General features: G+C 42.9%; 1 protein-coding gene across 2 annotated transcripts in view; it reads right to left on the reverse strand.

Moving 5' to 3' along the window:
- Positions 1-41: 41 nt before the first annotated feature.
- Positions 42-21329, reverse strand: part of wu:fb13g09 (multidrug resistance-associated protein 5) — a 28163-nt gene continuing 6875 nt past the window's right edge. For both annotated transcript variants that reach the window (XM_034598195.1, XM_034598196.1), the window contains exons 4-29: positions 19909-20056; positions 18711-18944; positions 18202-18375; positions 17507-17654; positions 16208-16356; positions 15252-15359; positions 14152-14496; positions 13970-14041; positions 13692-13816; positions 13254-13326; positions 12911-13114; positions 12659-12784; positions 11832-11943; positions 11523-11707; positions 10981-11127; positions 9127-9256; positions 8564-8717; positions 6153-6281; positions 5761-5947; positions 4344-4433; positions 3632-3824; positions 3349-3508; positions 2820-2898; positions 2615-2728; positions 2129-2293; positions 42-1255 (exon numbers count right to left, since the gene is read on the reverse strand). In XM_034598195.1, coding sequence (XP_034454086.1) covers positions 1163-1255; positions 2129-2293; positions 2615-2728; positions 2820-2898; positions 3349-3508; positions 3632-3824; positions 4344-4433; positions 5761-5947; positions 6153-6281; positions 8564-8717; positions 9127-9256; positions 10981-11127; positions 11523-11707; positions 11832-11943; positions 12659-12784; positions 12911-13114; positions 13254-13326; positions 13692-13816; positions 13970-14041; positions 14152-14496; positions 15252-15359; positions 16208-16356; positions 17507-17654; positions 18202-18375; positions 18711-18944; positions 19909-20056 — 3844 coding nt within the window. In that variant the 3' untranslated portion in view covers positions 42-1162. The remainder of the gene's footprint in view (positions 1256-2128; positions 2294-2614; positions 2729-2819; positions 2899-3348; positions 3509-3631; positions 3825-4343; positions 4434-5760; positions 5948-6152; positions 6282-8563; positions 8718-9126; positions 9257-10980; positions 11128-11522; positions 11708-11831; positions 11944-12658; positions 12785-12910; positions 13115-13253; positions 13327-13691; positions 13817-13969; positions 14042-14151; positions 14497-15251; positions 15360-16207; positions 16357-17506; positions 17655-18201; positions 18376-18710; positions 18945-19908; positions 20057-21329) is intronic.

Consider the following 21329-nt stretch of genomic DNA (forward strand, 5'->3'; position numbering starts at 1 on the left):
ACAGTTCACAATTAGAAATATTAGACTACTGAACATCAGTGTATACAAAAAATATCTTTATTGGAAAAAAAAAAATCAAACATATACAAAAAATATATTGCAATCCCGAGTATACAAAGGCAATCTTGAAATTAAACAAATGCAATAGAAAGATATTGCAGAAGTTTACAATCCTCAGCTTTTAACATTTAAAGACACATCCTGATGTTGCACAGTTTCAGCTTTGTCACAGGAAACCAAACTGTACCATGGCTTGAAACCTAGATTACGACTGCATAACTGACTGTGTTCAACACCATGCTGATAAAAACACAATAAAAAACATTACCAGCAGTGGAAAATGTGCAGATTTCAAAACTCCAGCATTTGGATTTAAAGGAAACTTTAGCTCATTTCAAAACACAGTGCGTGCATTCTGTCTAAAACAAGCTAAACTATAGGCACAAATTGCATCTGCAATACCTTACAGAGATTATTGTATTATAACATTAAACTTAATTCATTACACATATTCAGACAGTGCCTCATAGGAAAGGTTAAAGGGTGATTCTTTTTAAACATAGAGTATTGAATAATCAATACTATCCACTAAAATGTTGCAATAAATCATATAAACAATTCTAGGAAGTATATGATGGTCGATACCATTCTCTCTTTAACAGTAAGTCCGTGCACTGTGAGGTCTTGTTTACAGAAATAAAATGACTGACACTAACTTGCAATCTCACTGATGAGTCGACTTACACCAAAAAGGAAGCACCACATGTTCTCCAACGTGTCCACAAGAAAAAATAAAGTGCTATTATCGAGAGTCTTTGCTCCTTCGCTTGTTTCACTTGCAGAAAAATGATCTTGCCTCAAGGAAATAACTCTGACAAGGCTGCAAAGAACAGGAAGCTTTTACGCTCTTCTTTGCATAGTTACATTGGATGAGTCCTTCAGAAATGTTGTCCCTGGGTCTTTGGTGTGGAAATGAACTGACACTGTTACACGAAGCAGCTATCGCAAATATGTCTCTGTCTTTCTTAACACACCTCTTTCACAACATGGCAGGATAGGGATTATTGTGTGTGTGTGTGTGGTCTTTTTTGTGCAATTCAGGTATTCCACTGAATATTTGATGGTGCTACAGCCCACATCTAAAGTTCAGCTCCTGCATCTTTTATCTGCTTTGGTTTTCCGACGCCTCTATCATGGCTCTGAATCTTGAGTTCTCATCTGCCAGCAAGGCGGCGGGAGAGTCAAACTCCAAAATCTATGAGAGTAGAAAAGGATAAAACAAGATCAGTAGCAGCATAAAAAAAATCAAATGTAAAATCACTCATTTCCATGAACTGTAAAAAAAAAAATCAAGCCATATTGGTCCTACTAAATGCTGTGAAGTACGTTATTTCCTGCAGGCAGCATATGAAAGGAATTTTACTGTCTGGAAAATATTGTCCTCAGACAGCCATGTTACGCTTTGATGAATTTAGCAACCGATGCCAACTGATCACTAATAGATACTTTGTCATTCACGCTCTTGATGCGGCTCAAATTATCAAGCTTGTTCTTTAATTCCAGCAATATTGGAAATATCGTATTGTCTTGACAAAACAGATCAGAGATAATATACAATTATATTAAAACTTGAATTAAAAGCTAAGTTTTCACAACTATGGGGTGAACACCATCAGGATACAAGCAACCAACCACCAAAGCTGAAAATGTGCCATTTGATGTAATAATTGAAAATAGTTCAACTCTATTAAGTAGAATTATTAAGGCTTAAGGCTGGCCTCTCTGCAGGGGAGCAGGGTTACGTGTTCACCATGGCAACAAGTGAGGGGGTAAATTCACACCATGAATCTCGTCTTTCCTGACGCACAGATCACGTTTCATTCACACTGATGAAATAAACTAAATAAAAAAGATAACAGAGGGTAAAAGTGGGATGTGGGGACATTGAGGCTGGTCATCATTGGTGCGCATTTCATGTTCTCTGCTCACATCAAACGTCAGCTTTTACCCAAGTCAAACGTCGCCTGTCTTATCCAATCCATCACCTCAAAAGGGACCAAGTCACACAAAGCAGGGGTGTGTGTGAATTTCGACAAAGTGTGATCCGTCATGTTGCATTTATACACACCTGGCCGTTGTCCAGGACCATGACCCTGCTGCAGCTCATCACTGTGTTGAGACGATGGGCGATGATGAGGGTGGTGCAGCTGCCAAACTCGCAGCGAATGGTCTCCTGGATGAGACGATCTGTCTCCGTGTCGATGGCTGCTGTCGCCTCGTCCAGGATAAGAACCTAGAAACAAAGAGCAGCAGAGGAAAGAATAACAAGTAATGAAGACAAACAATAAACAGCACAACATGTACACAAATAAACACAAAGCCCTGTGTGTAAAATGTAAAATTATGAAATATTACTGATACAAAATTAAGAACGTATTGCTGTTTGGGAGGTGCAGTTATGATGCACACCACCAGGTGTCAGTGTTATTACATGAAGGGACACAGAAACAGAGCGGTCTGCTTTTTTCATTATTATAAAACTGAGGAGAATCTCTTACTTGAGCAGCAGCCGACATATGTAAATAAAAACAAGTGCAGTTTATAACATCTGTACCTTGCTGTTCCTGAGCAGAGCCCTGGCGACACAGAGCAGCTGTCGCTCTCCCACGGAGAAGTTCTCTCCGTTCTCCGTCACCTCCGAGTGGAGGGAGTGAGGCAGCTGACTGACCTGAGGGAGGCCACAGGGATAAAGACGTATGAAGACAAATCATTCAAGTAATGATCATTTTGAATAACCAGACAGTGTTTGACAACCTTACCATTTCTTTAGTGTGCGTCTTCTCAAGAGCTTCCCATATCTGAGAATCTGAGTATTGATCCCATGGGTCCAAATTGGTCCTATTGGTAAACAGAGCAAAAGTTTGATATTGATTAGGTGGATTCAACATTATGACAAATGCAAGACTGCAAATCGTCTCATCAGAGTTAACCTTTAGATGCATGTTTGTAAAGAGGATCACACACTGAGCATATATATTCTATATTGTTCTTTGTGATGTAAAACAAACATATATCTCATAGCTTAATGAGTGTAGGAAGGGTGCGTTAAACACACACACACACACACATTTAAACCAACAGCTGACGCCCATTTGGAACCACATTATTTCCCATCTAAACACTGAGGATTCTCCGTGAGATTAGGTGCATTAACTGTCAAGTACTGTTTGTTTCTTCATTATCTCTGCTCCGCTCATTAGTCACAAATGTTATTTTCAAGCCAGAGCGACAACCTGGTTACAATTCTTGTTAAAAAAAAAAAAGTAATTATCAGTAGGACTGGATTACCTGACGGTGCCGATGAAGAGCACAGGCTCTTGAGGAATGATGGCCAGCTTGCTCCGCAGGTCATCCAGTCCAATCTGTGCAATATTGATCCCGTCGATGATGATAGAGCCAACTGCCAGCTCCACAAGTCTGAACAGAGCTACGCCCAGAGAGGACTTCCCTGCAAAGGCATACAGAAAAATAAAAATAACAGTGTGAACAAATGTGAGCCCAAGTCCGATAGGAGACACAAACATAAACTGAAAGTGCTGCTGGCTGGGGGAGCAGAGAGCGTCACTCATACCTGATCCTGTGCGACCCACAATCCCGATGGTCTCTTCGGGCAGGATGGTGAAGGACAGGCTCTTAAGCACCAGCGGCAGATCTTGACGATAACGCATGTCCACGTTCTGAAAGGTGATCTTTCCCCGCTGAGGCCAGGAGGGGGCAGGACCGTCGGCCTCAGGACTGTGTCGGGGGGCTTCACTCTCTAGACACTGAGATAAGGGACGGTGATGGTGTCTGGCATTAATCTCTAAATCTCTGCGGAGGTGGATGCCCCCCTGCAACTGATCTGTATGATTTTCTCTCTATGAGCTTTTCTTTGCACAGAGAAGAAAAACAACGTGCAGTTGACAGTCATCCCTTTGTGGTTTGATGTGCGTGTGAAACAAGCCCTGTCATGTGTGTCAAGACCTCACGCTGGGTCTCTATCTGTTTTCCTGCTGTGTCACACATCACACATCTACAGTCACACACACACACACACACACACACACACACACACACACACACACACACACACACACACACACACACACACACACACACACACACACACACACACACACACACACACACACACACACACACACACACACACACCTCACTCTACTGCAGTGAGCTGGCCTGCATCTGTCAGTGTAATTCTAGAGGGTGTTCCAGTCTACATGACCTTGGACAATACGCCTGAGTGCCACATAATCCACCCCCACTGTACTAATCAATGCTCTTACCTTTACATAATGATCGATCCTCTCAACTGATGTAAACCGAGCTTCGGTCTCTGTGAGCAGCCTCACTGTGAACTGGAACAAGCCCGTCAGCTGCAGGGGACAGAGAAGCAGAGAGAGTGGGGGGGATCAATGATTAACTCATCAGTTCCTGAAAAACACTGGGTTTACATGAGCCGCTCCCCTTTTACAAACAAGCAGTAAAACATAGAAATACTTACAACCTAATAAACAGATTTGCTGATATGGCTGCGTCAACATCTAGACAACGGATTTCAAGTCTCATGCCAGGGCTGTCATGACTCTGTCCATTATGACACATGCAATAAAGCACTGAGCTTTTAAAAAAGAATAATAAAAGCAAATACTGGGCAGTTTGAGAATGAGGAAATCAATAGTCCTTTAAGACATGCTGTGCAGATAGTGTTTTGTTTACAGTTTATACAGTAATGTGCTTCCTCCAAAAAGAACAGGAGAGGTTTAATCTGGGTACAAGACCTGTACACCTCTATGTGCCTTTATCTTTTATATATTTAAATTTATTGTGTAGCTTAGTACTTAGTACTTTAGGTTCCTGTCTTTCTCCTTCTCCTCCCCCGATAGCACACGGTTCTTGTTTTGCATAAACATCTTTCCTCCTATCTTTTCTACTTCATATGTTTTTCATGCTCTCAAGCTAATTTCTTGTGTGTTGGAAACCTACTTGGCTATAAATCTGATTCTGATAACATGTTGGTTCTTTAGAGTAAGTAATCAATAATGTGGATAATACAGAAAAATTAACATAATTAGACATTAACCACCATAAACTACTGGTCAACAGTCGGTTCTCTTGCTTACAAATTCAACTTTTCCTTTTTGAGAGTAACAATGTGATTTTAAGAAGTTACATATTCTCGTTTTACGCTGGATTTTCCCTGAAAGGATATCACTCAGGTGCAATGTTGACGCACTTTTGCACATGACTGATAAAAACTCTGCTGTATTCACACCAGCACAAGAGAACCAGTGTAGCTATGATGTTTTGGAGTTTCCAATGTGGGTTGTTTGTGTCCTTATCATGTTGCTAGTCAAGTGAGTGTTTTAGAGTCTGTCTACAGTGAGTCTTTCAGAGTGAATCAGACTTAAAAGTGTTTGGTTAGAACAGGTTAATCTGCAGGAGATTTTGAAGGCTGGTTCACACAGGCACAGAGAAAATAAATTCATAACAAGTTAAAATGAGTTCTCAGCGTCTCCCGAGCCACAAGGTTCATTTCCATTATAAAGGGAACTTTTATGGTGGCTGTTGGAAACAGATGAGGCTTTATTTTGTGACATTTCCTATCCTGTCCTGGGCTTCAATTTCCAATTTTCTTTCAACATTTAGTCTCTGTTGGCGTTTCCATTCATTCCATGTCACTGCATGTGTTTCTCTACGAACCTGCACAGCGTACGATAGGGCCAGGCCTGCGTAGGCTGGAGGTATCTGATTGTGCATGAAGACAATGAGAAGAGCTACAGCAGTGATAAGAGAGATGCTGATGAGGTCCAGGCGGACAGCCAGCCAACGCATGGCGCAGCTGAAGAGGTAGTTGGAGGCCTGGTTTGTGTCCAGTAATTCCTGATATCTGCAAAAAAAAACAACAGATAAATCCATTACTGCGGAGCAAAAGCAAGCAGGACTGTCTCCTCCCCTGGCTGCTGAGGGGACAATTTCTGGTATGAGGGTTGGTATATTTACTAAACAGGGGGTAAACAGAAAAACTACAAGCGGAGATAAGATGAAATTGAAGTTTAATCATCTCCATCTCTGACTCACACCATTATATTCACCTTTGGAGGAAGTCATGTCCTCTTCCATATGCGTGGATGGTGGAGAGTCCCTGCAGACTGCTGGTGATGTGAGAGGTGAATGGCGATTGGCTGATGTTCTCTATGCGCTTCAGCTCGCGAATCAGGACCCTGGAAATGGACAGTGGTATTTGCTTTAGCCGTCTGCAGTAGGAATTAATGCATTCATGTGCAGATGGGCTCCAACGTGTGAACTTTTCAAATTGATGATATTCAACTAGAAACCATCTTGAGGAACATTTTACTCCCAAAATAAGCCACTGTAAGTACAAAAGAGACAGAAATGTTAACTCTTGTATGAAATGTGAAGTGCACGCCCTTGTGCAGCTTCAGAATCAAAGCTTTCTTGTCACATGGATTTCGCAGCCCTCAGCTACTTATGTACTTTGCGGAAAAAAATGTGGGGAGTGAGCACACAGATGACATCTAAATACTGAAACATCACTGAGGAGTGAAGGAATGGAAAATGCATCAGCTCTAGTGAGGCAGTTGTGTGGCAGACAGGTAATGATGACACGGTGTTCAGAAAGGGAATCGCTCCTCAAAGCAACCTGACAAACTTGGCCGTTTCTCACAAGCACTTTCTTGTGCCGCATCACACACAGACGGCCGCGCACAGCCAGAGAGACACCAGTCGTCCACGAGGAAGTGTGAGCAAGAGGAGGTTTATTGACAAAGGCGGCGCAATCTTTCTTCTTTTAGATGCGCCGATGGAATGGATGGTGCATGTGAATAACAAGTCTCCCATGAATCATTTGGTTTTCTCATAAAAGCCGAGAAGAGAGAGAGGGGGGAAAAAAACATGACACTTCCCTGCTTCAGGGCCGTGATCCAGACAAACATGTTTATGCCATGGGCAGTTTCATTTCAGGATTCGATAACGGCTGCTTTAGAAGTGGAGTAATTTCCACGGGAGATCCAGTTTGATGTAACGTTCATAAACATCCTGCGACGTTGTGACTTTGTGAGATACAGTATTTCATTTGGTTTTAAGAGCACTGCCCAGGGTGATCACAACCTTTTCAGAAACGGCCGGGGATCATCTCTTCCGCTCGTTTTTTTACGTGAGGTTAACTCTGCGTCAACGTGCTGTGTATCATTAAGTCCAATTGCAGCACGGACCAATCAAGTTTCCTCCGAGAAGATAAACAAAGATATTGGTCCCTCACGAGACAAACTGGCATCAGATTTGATGAAAGGAGTCAAGAATTCAAGTTTGTGTGGGGACAAGATATCGTGAGGAGAGGGAGGAGAGGTTGTGTGATGTTGGAGAGCAGGGAGAAATCTCAGGAGTCAACCTAAAGTAGTTTAAACGCTTTTACATTTCCCCTCCAAAATGTAACTTTGCCAGATAAAATACATTTTCAAAAGGGTCATATGATGTGTTATTGTATTATTGCCAATTCTTGCTATGATGCAGTGACATCAATCACATAGTCTGTTTCTATTTTGAGGAGTATTCATGCAGCTTGTTTTCATATTCTCAACCAGAACACAGAGAGTCGTGTTCTTCTTTATCTATCAGACACAGGAAATAACAACATCCTGTGGTTATTTCCCAGGATGCCAGCGAGCTGTTATTCCCCTCGGTGGATTCACCTTTATTGCACAATCGCTGCGAAACCGAAAATGACAAAAGCAGCGTCATCTGATCATCCGAGGCGCTTCTACCACATCTATGCAGAGCAGAAGCTATGAAGAGTGAAATCAATGACCAATAATAGAAGGATTATCACTGCACATCTTTCACTGTCTCCCGTTATTTTGTGAAGTGGCTCTCTGTTAATGGTTACTGATCAGAAAAGCTTTGCATTACCTAATCAATAAATAATGATGATGGTCATAGTGTGGCACAATAGCTGTGCTGCCATGTGAACTGTTGATTAGCCATTGAAGTTGTCATGTAGCACATGCTCTCATTCCAAAATACCCATGAAAGTCACATTGACAAAACACAGAAAGCACTTTTTAACTATTACTATTTTAAAAACATAAGATGCTGCAAGATTCGAACATTTTCTATCTCTTTATTCAAAAGGTTTACTAGCAATAAATTATTTAAAAAAAAATTATAATAACTCACTGATTTAGGCAAGAATTGCATTTTACAATCTCATTAACACTTCATCCCAAACTAATCAAATTCCCAGAAAATGTTCACGTAATTCTTGTGGTTTATTATTCTCTTTTTCAGCTGTGCATTTACCACAGTTAAGTGTGATCACTCTTATCAAACCTTGTTGCAGCAGCAGGAGAAAGCTCTGATACCTGCACAGTGAGATGCTCAGGGGATCAAACGGTGTGCAGTCAAAGTGAGTTACTAGATTTAAAGGAAGTTATAGATCTAGCAGCTCAAAGCTAGAGGCATGATAAGAGGTGATTGTGAGCCTGACCTGGACACGCGGTTCACGACGCAGAGGAAAACTCCCAGCGGCAGGATGGAGACCAGGAACCAGGGGAAGACGATGCCCACCATCGCCAAGCAAAAACACACCAGTGTCAGGTTCTGCAGCAGCATTTCAGCCTGCATGGTCAGACGGACATCCACTGCGGGGAGGAGGCATATCGTATGTTATACACAGTGTGTGGTGAGGGATCTATCAATCTCTTATGTGTGAGGAAAACATTCTCTATGCGTCTCTCTCTGTGTCGTGTTGTGTTTATTTCATAAAAGAGTGAAAGTGAAGGAGAAAATCTGCAGGTAACACAATGGATTCTTTAAAAAAATATGTTTAGAAACAAAATCAACCATCTAAAAGAGACAGCAACCCACAAATCAACATGTCAAGCAAAGGCACCAGTGAGGAGGATAACAAAGGGCCCCTCGCTAGAGAAAATACTTCATGTCGAATCACACTGTGTCTTTACACTACACCTTGTCAACCAGTGTGACTTCACTGACTGAGCGCTCTCTTGGGTGGGGGAAGGTTCACAGTCAAGACAAATCAAGCCTCACCCTCATCCATGTCCCGGGAGAAGCGGGTCAGGATGCGACCCAGAGGTGTTGTATCAAAAAAGTGCATGGGGCTGAGGAGGAGCCGGCGGAACAACTTGTCGTGGAGCGTGGAGGCAGCCTTCACCGTGCACTGTGAACACAAACAACAGCCGCGATTGAACACCAGACCCGACACGTTTAAACAAACAGAAACATGGGAAAACCATCACAGCTCGGATAAAGAGACAGTTGGAGGGAAATATTCAATGTGCTCGGCTTCAAACATAAAAACACACAGTGGATAAATACAGTGGCATAAACACGCTGCCTGCAGAGTTGCAAATGCTACCTCACCATATGCTAAGCATGTGCACAGTGGTGGGTACTTATTTTTTCTCCGAGCACAAGGCAAGCTGTCAAATCTTCATTTCTAATGAGCTTCTGGGAGGCTGACATAAAGGTCATGACCTAACGCGCAAGAGACATTTCACCAATTGGACAGAAATTACATGTGGCAGCAGAGAACAAATTAATTCTATTAATGGAATATTTAACACTCGCAAAGATCTCATCACAGCTAGGGGTAAAAAAAGATTAGCCGTCTTTGAAAAATTAGCAATTTCAAGTGGCATGCATTAACATGGGGACCTAACCTCTGCAATGTAGTGTCAGGATGGGTTAGTTTGAAAAAGAGGATGCCCACCCGAAGGGGCACTGACACACACACACACACACACACACACACACACACACACACACACACACACACACACACACACACACACACACACACACACACACACACACACACACACACACACACACACACACACACTTTCTGTCCACCATATTTGTCTCTCGCTCGCTCACAGAGACACACACACACATTAAGCCATTGTAACTCTGTGGACAGATAAATGGATTTGGCCCACAGGCATTTTCAATTACAGCACTGGAACCATGAGCGCACGAATGAATGACAATAAAGACAATAAGGCGAGAGCACGGCTTGATGTAAATATATAAACTTTTCATATTTCTTTCAAAGGGACGGCACTGGGGTACAGTGTGGCTCCACAGCGAGAAGGTTCCTGGTTCGAATCCCAGTTTTGTTCTTTCTGTGTTTGAGTGCGTTTACTCTGGGACCTCCTGCTTTCACCCACAGTCCAAACACATGCAGATTTGTCCGTAGATGTGAATGTGACTTAATTCCTTGGTCTCTGTGACAGCTGTTAGACCTGGTATCTGTACTGGGTGGTCCGATTATAAGGGTTCAGCACTAAGTTCAGGTCTAAACGCGTCCAAATGTGTCCTCAATGCATCCTGAGATCGGATGACTCAGACCACATTCCGTGGTGATCGTGGACACATGTGGCTCCATTCTTTTCGCCCAGTGAACGCAAATGCATCCTGGGCCACATAGCTGACGTCCTCTGACCCGCCACAGTTTAGACGTATTTAAACTTCGATTTGTTTGTAGCCATCAACACAATATCATTGTCATCGCACACATCTGTAAACAGAGACTGGGTAAAAATAAATGCAGTTTGGTCTTTGCAAACACAAATGACGTACGTGATTATTTGCATATGGAGCGGGTGAGTGAGGTTCGATGTGGCCACAGGAGACACATTCAGGACGCACTTTAACGTCAGCTGTGAACAGAGGAGCTTAACGCTGTCCACTTGTGATCTCTCAGGTCTGAACAGGGCCTCTATGTCATTGACGGATGGATGGATGGATGGATGGATGGATGGATCTTCCTTTCAAACACCTCCATCATTTTTCAGTTTATCAGTTCTTGTTATGAGGACAATGAACGTGACAGACAGAGGGAGGTGAAATGAGTTATATACTTGTGGGTGGCTCACTTACCTTCACAAACACCAGCCCTCTCACAGTCTTCAGCAATAAAGCGACTCCCATGGAGACGACGTAAACAGTTGAATAGTACTGAACGTGAGGGTTGAGTCTCATGCTGTTGCTCGCCATCGTCTCATTCACCGAGAGTAATGATGTGTTCTGGGGGCAGATGGAGCAACAAATTACAAAGACTGAGAGAAAAAAAAAAAATCCATTTCTTCCCCCAACGTAGGAATTTTGCCTCTAATGAAATTGAGAGGAGCACACTTTGACATACATGAAAAATCAGTCAGTGCAATGATGTTTGCTATTCCGAGCACATTTCTCAATAGCAGCCAGTGCCTGCTTTGCTGCACATCTGTTTCTTCACTGCTTGTGCTTGTTTTTAATTAAGTTTACCGTGGTGCTGTTACTTTTTTAATCATGCACATTCAGATTAATGCTCACTCGTTTACCACAATTCACTGAAGCATCCTCTGCATTTTTCTTTAGGGAACATGCACACCGACGGGAGGTTTATAATATAATAAAGCAGGATCGTCTCTAAAACTCACCCCATTGCCCTGCCCGATCCAGTAGCTCAGCCACCAGTTACTGAAGGCTATGCTGCCTGTGGTGGAGAGGAAGAAGAAGATGTTGATGACGAAGACTACTGGACCGCCTGCTGCTTTGATGTAGGCCCCATAAACGGACCAGGCCACTGCACCGGAGCCCTTCTCTTCTGCTTTCATCAGTTGATCTAAATAAGATGCAGGAAAATGTGAAAGAGACAGAAAGAAAAGAGTTACTTGTAAATCTTTGTCGGAGAGAAAAAAACATCCAGTTAGGATTCATTCTATTTGTGGAGCAGCAGGGTTTCTCACCTCCTCTCTTGCTTTCCACCTTCGGTCTAACCTTGGCAACGTCAGAACCACTGACAGCCTTTTCTGCAACTGTTCTCTGCCGTTTGTTTTTCAAATTCTCTTTCACCAGATCCTAAAAGGCAAAAAGGGAAGAAATACAGGGGTGGCCAGTTAATACGAGGTGCTGGGGTGTCCTTAGTCAAAAAAGCCTGTATAAAAATGTTAAATATGATCTAATTAGATAATAATAGTTAACTTTGATTTACAATGCACCTGGTAGACCGTAAGCACCTGTGAGCATTCGATAGAAAATTGTTTTCAAGTTGTATTTGTTTAATTTCTGTCTAAATACATACACAAGAGTTTTGGCAACCACAGGACCTGAGGCGAGCTGATCGGCAAAAGATATGGCAACTTTATGTGGAACTGCGGCAAATCCGGTAATTTCTTTACAAAAACACCATTCCACAAGAAATGCCTGAGTTTGTTTGCCCTTCCCCTTCAACACTGTGCCCCCCCTAATACATTTTATCACCAGCCGCCACTGGAAGAAAATGAGTTTTGAAACATGCCACTGCCCCAAATCCCATGAGCCACAACAACAACACCCTGCAAGTCACTTAAACAGAGATATCGTTGACAGGGTCTTTAGCTGCTCACCAGTAAATCGATGCATGCATAAATAATGAAAGGCCTTGTATGCAATAACATTTCCCTGCAACTGGGCCTGCGTTTTTTGGGGCTTATGAATTATTCAGCCTGTAGTGTTGGATGTTTTTTGTGTTGTGGGGGCAGAGATGCCTTATTCAGAAGAGCTGACCCGGTGCCTCGTGTGCCCCTGGCCTCACCTCCTGCTGCATGCTGCTGAACAGGGTGGCATAGTCACGCTCTTTGGCCATTAGCTGAGCATGGGTGCCGTGCTCGGATATCTGCCCGTCCTTCATCAGGATCACGTCATCACAGTCAGACAGATACTTAAAGAAGAAAAAGAGCTTTAAAACTTTAACCAGTGAATCGTGGCTGCGTTCAGAACAGTGCCGAAGATTTGCACATTTTAAGGAAAGTTTGAACACATTAGAAAGTCACAGACGGTCCCTTACCTGCAGCTGATGCGTCACAAAGAGCACAGTCCTGCCTTTGGCGGAACCTTTGATAGCTTCATAGAAGACATGGGCACCCACACAAGCATCAACAGCACTGAGAGGGTCATCCAGCAGAAGAACAGGGAGCTCACTGTAGAGGGCACGAGCCATGCTCACTCTCTGACGCTGCCCTCCGCTCAGGTTGGCACCTCTCTCTCCGATCTGGAAAGAAAGAAAAACTCTCATAAAACTCTCCTGAGACTCCTGTGTAAGTTCTTTCAGAAAAGGAAAGGTTGCAGAAAAAAGAGCAAATACAAACAGAGTATTTTGCATTAAAAAAAAGACAGATTTCTACAGATACCTCTGTCATGTCTCCGTATGGGAGCTCTGCCAGATCTGGGAGGAGACAGCAGGCTTCCAGGACAGCGTCGTATCTGATAAAGAAAACAATATGTAAGATTGGGGGGTAAATCTGTGCTCCAAGCCGTAATCCAAAATCCACATTTGCTAGTGGTTCCTAACTCAAGGCTGGTAACTAAGGGCGAACAGGCTTTTGCCATCAGGGCCAAAATTCCTTAGCTGACGAGATAAGACTTGCTTGATTAGACTGGTTGTATTGGATATTGCTTTTAATATATTATTTTGTTATGCATCTTATTTTCGATTTGTTCTGTGTTGTTATTCCCATATATTCGGTAAAGCACTCTGTAACCTTGTTGGGATAGTTTCTATAAAAATGAAGTCGTATTCTATTATTATTTTCTTATCTCAGCCTCGATGGCACACTGGTTGATCTTACCTGTGTTGATCATACTCGTTTCCAAACAAGATGTTCTCCTTGAGTGAGTCATTGAGGATCCAGGCTTGTTGGGACACGTAAGCGAAGCCGCCGCTGGCAGCTACATTTCCCTCTAACAGGGTCATCTGCAACACAAAAAACTGCGGGTTGGAAAACTTTCCTTTCCAAATTAAACTTTTTTCGTGCTGCATTGTTTAAGAAGAATACTTGTTCCAGTTTTGAATGTATGTGTCTGTCTGAAGAGGAACCTGAAACTGAGCAATCTTGTTGAATCTCACCTGTCCCAGCAGAGCAGACAGAAGAGAGCTCTTTCCGCTCCCAACACCCCCACAGATCCCTACCAGTGAACCCTAAAAAGGGAAAAACACAGTTGTAATGTTGAAATTATGAAGCAAACAAATGTTCGTCCAACTGTTTATCTACTGTCCTTAATCCGCTTAATGTATGTTTGTGCCGTTACCCTCTTAATGCACAGGTTGATGCGGTGCAGGGTCTTTTGCAGTGGAGGTCGTATGCTCTGAGTGGAGGAGATGGTGCTCTGTGGACTCTCCTGCTCCATGTTTGTGAGCAGACTTTGCGCGTTGGGACCCTCCTTGTTTCCTTTGCTGTCCTCTGTGGAAATGTACAGGCTGAGCTTCTCCCTGCGCAGCACGCTCTTCATGCCTCCCCGCTTCTTCGGAGGAAGTTTGGCAGCAGGAGGACGCGCCTTTTCCCAAGCCAGCGTGGCATCCAGAAATTCTACTGCATTGCTGGGATCCTCCATTTTGGCCAAAATCACCTGTCTGTCATCCATCATGAAGAGCCTCTGTGGCGACAGACACAATGAGTTACATTGTGGAACATTTAGTTTTGACCACACACTGTGACGGACAACTTGTTTGCATCTTGTGTTGCATCTTGCAGAAGCAGACATATTCATGCATCACTAAAAAATGTTTACAAAAACAAGTGTGTGCTTTACCACATGTGAGCCTATGCAATGTCATGAGATACTGGCACTGCTTCTACCACAGCTGTGCCAGAAATAATACCAGTACCTCATCACTTCAGTTACATCTGCTGCTGGGTTCCTCTTTACTTTATTATGCACCGTTTACAAGTAAATACCTCAAACCTTTTGGTACGTCCTCGGCAGAAATGCTTGACTATTGAACCTTGGCTCCTTCTGTGAACCCACCTCTCACTAATGTGTGACTTTTAGCATCTGTTTGGAAATAAAGCATGTTGACAATGTCAGTATGTGGGCGGCTGTGTTTATAACATGAGCACCTTTACATTGGCTCCGAGGAGCGCCCACTGACTTTCTGTATCCACATTCTCTGAGTTTATTTTGGTCTGTTGACCTTTCCACAGTGCGTACTGTAAACATATCATGACGAGTAAGATGGTACTGTGTGCTTTAGCACTGCCTTAGGGTTGTGAAATCCCTTTACTGTGTCAGGGACAAATGAAGTGTGTGAAAAGATAAAAACACCAGTGTCAAGTGTGTGTGTGTGTGTGTGTGTGTGTGTGTGTGTGTGTGTGTGTGTGTGTGTGTGTGTGTGTGTGTGTGTGTCTCACCTGAAATCTTTTGACTGCCACAGCCCCCTCCGATAGTGCCCTCACTGCCAGCGGTGTGACTTTCAGGGCAAAGGTCATGGAGTTGAAAACTGCGACCACAGTGAATGCCTGGAAAGGGGTGTGGAGAGATAGAGGAAGTTATTATTTATGTCGTCTTTCCTGGGGCAAAATTATCTATGATCCAATAGAGCTCAACAGGGTTGAGCTCTATTGAGTTCCGTAAAGTAAAAGTCCTATTCATTTTCTGAATAGAGATTTCGAGTATCAGCCATAATATTTTAACCATCCAAGGTAGGAACAAATATGCTCCCGTAAAAGCGACAACTTTGTTTGATATCAACCATGTTTTGAGGATAACGACTTTTAATTGCAATGTTAAGGAGAAGTGCTACACTACCCACAATCCTCAGGTGTAGTAGTGACATCTCTGATTGGTTCAGCTCGCTGTTACCATGGAAATGTTTACCATGACCACGAATATCCTATCATGAGCAAACACTATATTAACGAGGATGAATTCAAGAGTAAGTGTGCTGGAAGTCGTTGGAAAGGGCTCATTCACAAAGGTTTATGGGATGCGTAGTTCCTTCATTTTCCAATATTTTATGCTCGGAATCAAATTATGTTCATGATTCATCTGGTAGCTGTTCAGCCAGGTTCAAGGCTTAAAACTCTTTTTATAGGATTTTTCTGAAACGTCAATAGAGAGAATGAATAGGAAATTTACTTCCTGAACCGAAGTGGTGTTCTAAAAGTCATGTTAGTGTAGAAGTACATGAGAGCCTAATTCTCTTCACATAACCTTTTAAACTAGTTTCAAAAATGAAAAGTTATCCAATCAAATCACTGGTTAGTGTTGAGCAGAATATTACATCGAGACAGCCTCAGATAAATACAGGGGAATTAAAAAAAATGGAAGCCGAGATGACAGTGCCTAGAGATCCTGATAAAAATACCTCAGCGGCATTGAGGTCATAGCCTAAAGCCATGTGCAGGGTGAAAGTGCACACACAAGCAATCACCACGACGATGGGAGCGACGCCCACTGTGATGCTCTGGATGATCCCGGCTCTCTCCAGTATCCCCCTCTCCTCAGATCGCACTTCTGTTGGACAGATAAGAAACAGAGAGATGTTGAATAAAGGTGATGGGCAAAGAGAGGGAGAGGGCGGAAAAAAAGTTAAAGAGTTGAGTGAGTCCCAGGGGGCTCTCCAGTGGACTTTCAATCAACAAACACCATAAGCGTCACTAAACAACACACAGCCAGAGGACAGAAATAGATACAAGAGGGAGGACGGGCCCTCACATCCATACATGGTATGAAACTGTCTTCGAAACCTGCTGAACTTTGATAAGTGTCCAAGTCTAATGCCCAAATCCTGCCCCATTCCCTTCCTTCATGTTTGCTTCTCCCAAATGCCACTGCACGTGCTCGCTGCTTTGTTGTTCCAGTTCACTGGGTGCAAACACTGGAACCGAAACAGCATCTTTAATTCAGTGTGTGTGAAATATGAGAGCTCCCTCCTCCTGATGCACGTTATTCCCCACTGGATTCCCTTTGGATGCTAAGTGTGTTTCTGCGTGGATTATAAAGCAAAAAGTCACACGCCCCAGACAAAAACACTGTGATCATCCATTTAACAACACTGTTAATTGGAGGGAATGACATTGTAACTCTTAAGACTCATTGGCCATTAAGTTGAAAGCCAATTAATAATTATTATAATAAGTAATCGCAGGACAGCGGTGGAAATGAGCCCCACCTGGCTAATTTGGAGCATGATTAAAAGCGGAAAATGATCCCTATCCACAACCTACAGCCTCATGAGAAAAGGCCATTGCTAATTCTTGGATGAGAAAAACAGCCTTGATGAGTCATTCAAGTTATCATAAGGCCGCAGACAGCTTCGCAAATTAACCTTCACGCCATGGGACTCAAAGCTGTGTTGATTATAGATGGTGGAACAGCGAAAGACTTAAAACGAGCGACCTAATGAAAATGGATTTCGGGTCAGGGTTATTTTGCCCGTTCACTTAAAGGATAAGTCTAATTTCAGGTGATAAAGCGAGTGTTTAGTCACTAATTTGCAGCGGTGACAGGTGTTCGAATGAGGCCACCCTTCATTCTGAGTGAATCAGGAATAGAGAGCTGAATAAAAGCACTGAACAGCATGACGTTTGTCTCGAGTCCCAACAGGAAATGAGCAGCATATGAGGATGTCGCTGAGTCATTGTGAAACATGACAGCCACTCACTGTGAACATTCTGCGCAAAGGCATCTTCCCAGCAGTACATCTTGATGAACTTTATACAGCACAGGATCTCGTTCATCAACCTCACGCGCCGGTCAGTCACCGTCACACACTTCTTGCGGAAATACGCCGTCAGCTTGGATGCGAGCATCTGTCCAGACAGGAATTGAGGAAATGATGACAAGAGAAATAAGTGGCAGGGGAGGAAATGAAAGCAGACACAATCACATTAGCTGTGCTGCAGGCCTGTCCGAGGCACCAGAGTGATAAATGCTTCTCGCATCAATACCGGGGTCCCCCGCTGTCAGGCCTCAGCTTAGACTGAGAGTAATTTGAAAACAGCGGCTACAAAATTGACAAGAGATTGATAGCTGCAGAGTTATGATGCTTTTAAAAAGTGCTGGTTGTGTTCTTCAACAGCCTGAATTAACATAAAGATTTTTAAGTGGGGAGCATCTTTTGCTAGTGTAGGAATAGACAATAAAGCAGTCGCTCTAGTTATTTACCTGACAGTCACATGTTTGGAAATTTCTATAACCTAATTGCTTGTCAGATCAGTAAATAGGCACCCTCATAACTTTTGGTAAAACTTTAAGAAATTTCTATAATTTATCGGGTTTAATATATTCTATTTTGTGTAGGCGTTTGTTGTCTCATGCCGTCTGTGTTTTTCATCTTTTATCTCTCTGAAGTCGTACCATGGCTGGATAGAAGAAGATGAAAATCGCTGACCCCACCAGAGCAGTGGGGCCCAGGAAGTATGCGGTGTAGGACAAACCCAGTATTCCCACTATGGGCCCCCCGGCCAGCAGGCAGCCCACTGACACAGCTTCATACAGGCGCTGGCCATCAGCGGAGCAGATGTTGATCAGCTGGGTAGAGAAACAATGAGTCATATTACAAATTACAAAATTCAATGAGCTAAACCTTTTGATACTGAAACCTCACCACTAAGACTAAACCTTTACGAATACAATTGTCCATATTCCCACATTTACTTGTTGGACAATGATTCCTCTTAAGCTGTGTAATGAGTGATCTAAGACGGCCTCCCCTCCCCAGACTGTGGGATTTGTCGAGATCTAAGCAGGAATGGCGTAAGAGCAGAAATTAAATCCATCTCAATCATCTGCATGTGGTGCCCTGCAGTGAGGAATGATTTAGTTAATTGGGAGATGAGTCCCCCCTCCAGGGTTATGCCACCTACCTCGCCAGGACCCACGTCTTTAGTGCTGCGCAGGCGGAGGATTTTGTGGAATGCAAAAGTCAGAGCTGCCCCACGGAGGCGCGCTGCAGTGCGGTAGTTGACAGCCCACATGAGCGCCAGCAACCAGGAGCGGATCAGTTCCATGAGGAAGATCCCGGCGACCAGGGACAGGCCGTACGGCAAGCAGGACTCGAAGCTCTGGGAATACTCCAGCAGAGCTCGAACCAGGAGAGCCTACAAACGAAAGGCAAGAGAGGGTATCAACAGGAGAAGAAGGTTCAAGAAACCAGACAGAAATAGTTGAAAGGACACAAATGGGGAGGAAAATAATAGATTCAGATCAGGAACATGGAAGAGATAAAGTGGAACAAGACAAGGACATAAATTACAGGGAGATGAAAAAGAGAGGGTACGTTTGAGGAAATGCCATAGACGAAGATAAGATAAGCAGGGCAAGGACCAGATGAATGAGAGGAAACGCATGAGAAGGAGAGGATCAAAGAAAATATTTTAAATCAATTAATCAGAGATCATTTGGGTAAGAAAGGCATAAAAGAAGTGGAAAGAACGGTTACACAGACGGGCTATGTTTTAAGGCCTGATTGAGATGACATGAAAAGAACAGTCACATTTTGTGATTATTCAAACATGTATGAAAAAACTGCAGAGATAATATATACAATAATGCTTTGTTAGCAAATTTAAAAGAAAAATCTGGCAAGAATGTGAGACAAACGCGTCATTGTGCAAGAGTTAAATCCAGTTAATGCTATTAGTTGTGGGAAGTGGCAGGCACATAGTGTACACATGCCCTGACACCAAAATAAACAGCTTAGAGCTTTTGGAACAATGGCGACAACTAAGAAGTAACATGAGGATTACTTAGAACTTGTGATATGAGATGTTTAAAAACACTGCATCTAGTATTTATTGATGTTCATCTAGTTTTTTTGGGAGGGGGGGGACAGACTACAATAACCAGCTGATCTATGGGATTAATACGGGTTTCACTATCTAAGGCTTTGTAATCTCCCAGTATGTTTTCATTTCAATTTCCAGACCAGCGTGAAACGGGATAAAGCGATTTTCAGAAAATACACCCGGACGTGGGGACTCCCAAGCCAGTGACAGTGCTTGAGAGGCATATTAGCCAAATCAGCTGAATATAAAAGCAAAGGAGGATTTGCATGGTACTCACGGGCCCGACGAAGCCGGCCACCATTGTAATGAGGAGGGAAAAGATGGCCACCAGCATGCGCGTTTGGCAGAACCTCCAGAAGACTCTTGTCAGAGACGCCCCCTCTCGCCCTCGTCTCTTCAGCTCGTCGTGCCACAAATACTCGAGCCTGGAGCCAGAGCCAACACACAAGAATGATGATAGTCAAACTAATTTCCTCATTTTTTGTTTAAACAAGAATATGATGCAAAACGCTGTAATCGTACCAAACAACTATGTAAAAGTTGACATCTTTGAAGGGCGAAATTATCATAAGTGAAAAGAAGACTTAATGATTTGTTAGTTTTCCTTAAATGAAGTTGATTAAAAACTGTCGAGTTACACTTCCAATTAAATCAGATTTCCCCCGAAAGCATAGTAGGGGATAAAAACAGGCAATCACTGCAGTTGAAAAGTACAAAAAAAGAAAATTAAGGCGGCGATGCTGATAATAATGCAAAGGTGACCTACAATAGACAATCATGTATGATGTATGACTTAATTAAATTGAGACAATGTACTTCTATCAAACATTTTAAAGATGGGTTAATGTACTTTCATTGCTGTATAATGCCCCTTGAAGAGGGTAAAATATCTTGTTGGCCGAATGCATCATGGATAATGACTCCATAAAGCAGCGGCAGAGCAGCTGCAGAAAGTAATTTATGCCCTAATGGCTTTATTAAAAACGTATCAGAGATAGACAGAACATTAAACCAGGCAGACTTTCACACAGCCTGATAATTACGACTTCAACTCAAATGGTGTTGAATCTAAGCAATTGCAATTATTTGCAGGGCCGATAGCTGCGTGAGGAAGCACAGCTGGAAATGAGATGTCTGCGCGAGTAAAATATCGCGTGGAGCTAAATCCTGTCAGTGCGCCGAGAACAGGGAAAAAGAACATTTTCCAATAAAGTTTAACGTGAGTGTTGGTGAATATGACTACACTGTAAGTCCAGAGGTGTGTATTTACAGTATAACTGGGTTACAGCATTAGGAACGATGAATGTGATGATGACAGTGTGCCGCGTCACTGCAGCTACAGCTTCAGGTGACATATAATGATGCATTCGGAAATTTGCTCAAACTTCCAAGATGGACGAATGTGAGCCACATGTTACCTTTCACCCTCTGCTGAGGAATTTTATGAATAACTTCATGTTTCCAAAACGTGATCATAAGGGCTTTAACCAAGACAACACTAAGGTTCTCATTTTGATTTTAGAAAAACTGGAACAAAGGTCTATATGTCTTTTTAATAACTGTGTATTAATAAAGTGTGATGATTCTACTCTGTGTTTGTGCTGTATTTTGTGATTTGGACCTACGAGTCTGAAAATAAAGCTCGACTATACAGCGATTCCAAAGGGAGGAAAAGACAACATGTGTGATTAAGTATCA

This window comes from Hippoglossus hippoglossus, chromosome 10 (genome assembly GCF_009819705.1).
Source record: "Hippoglossus hippoglossus isolate fHipHip1 chromosome 10, fHipHip1.pri, whole genome shotgun sequence".
Classification (NCBI taxonomy): Eukaryota; Metazoa; Chordata; class Actinopteri; order Pleuronectiformes; family Pleuronectidae; genus Hippoglossus; species Hippoglossus hippoglossus.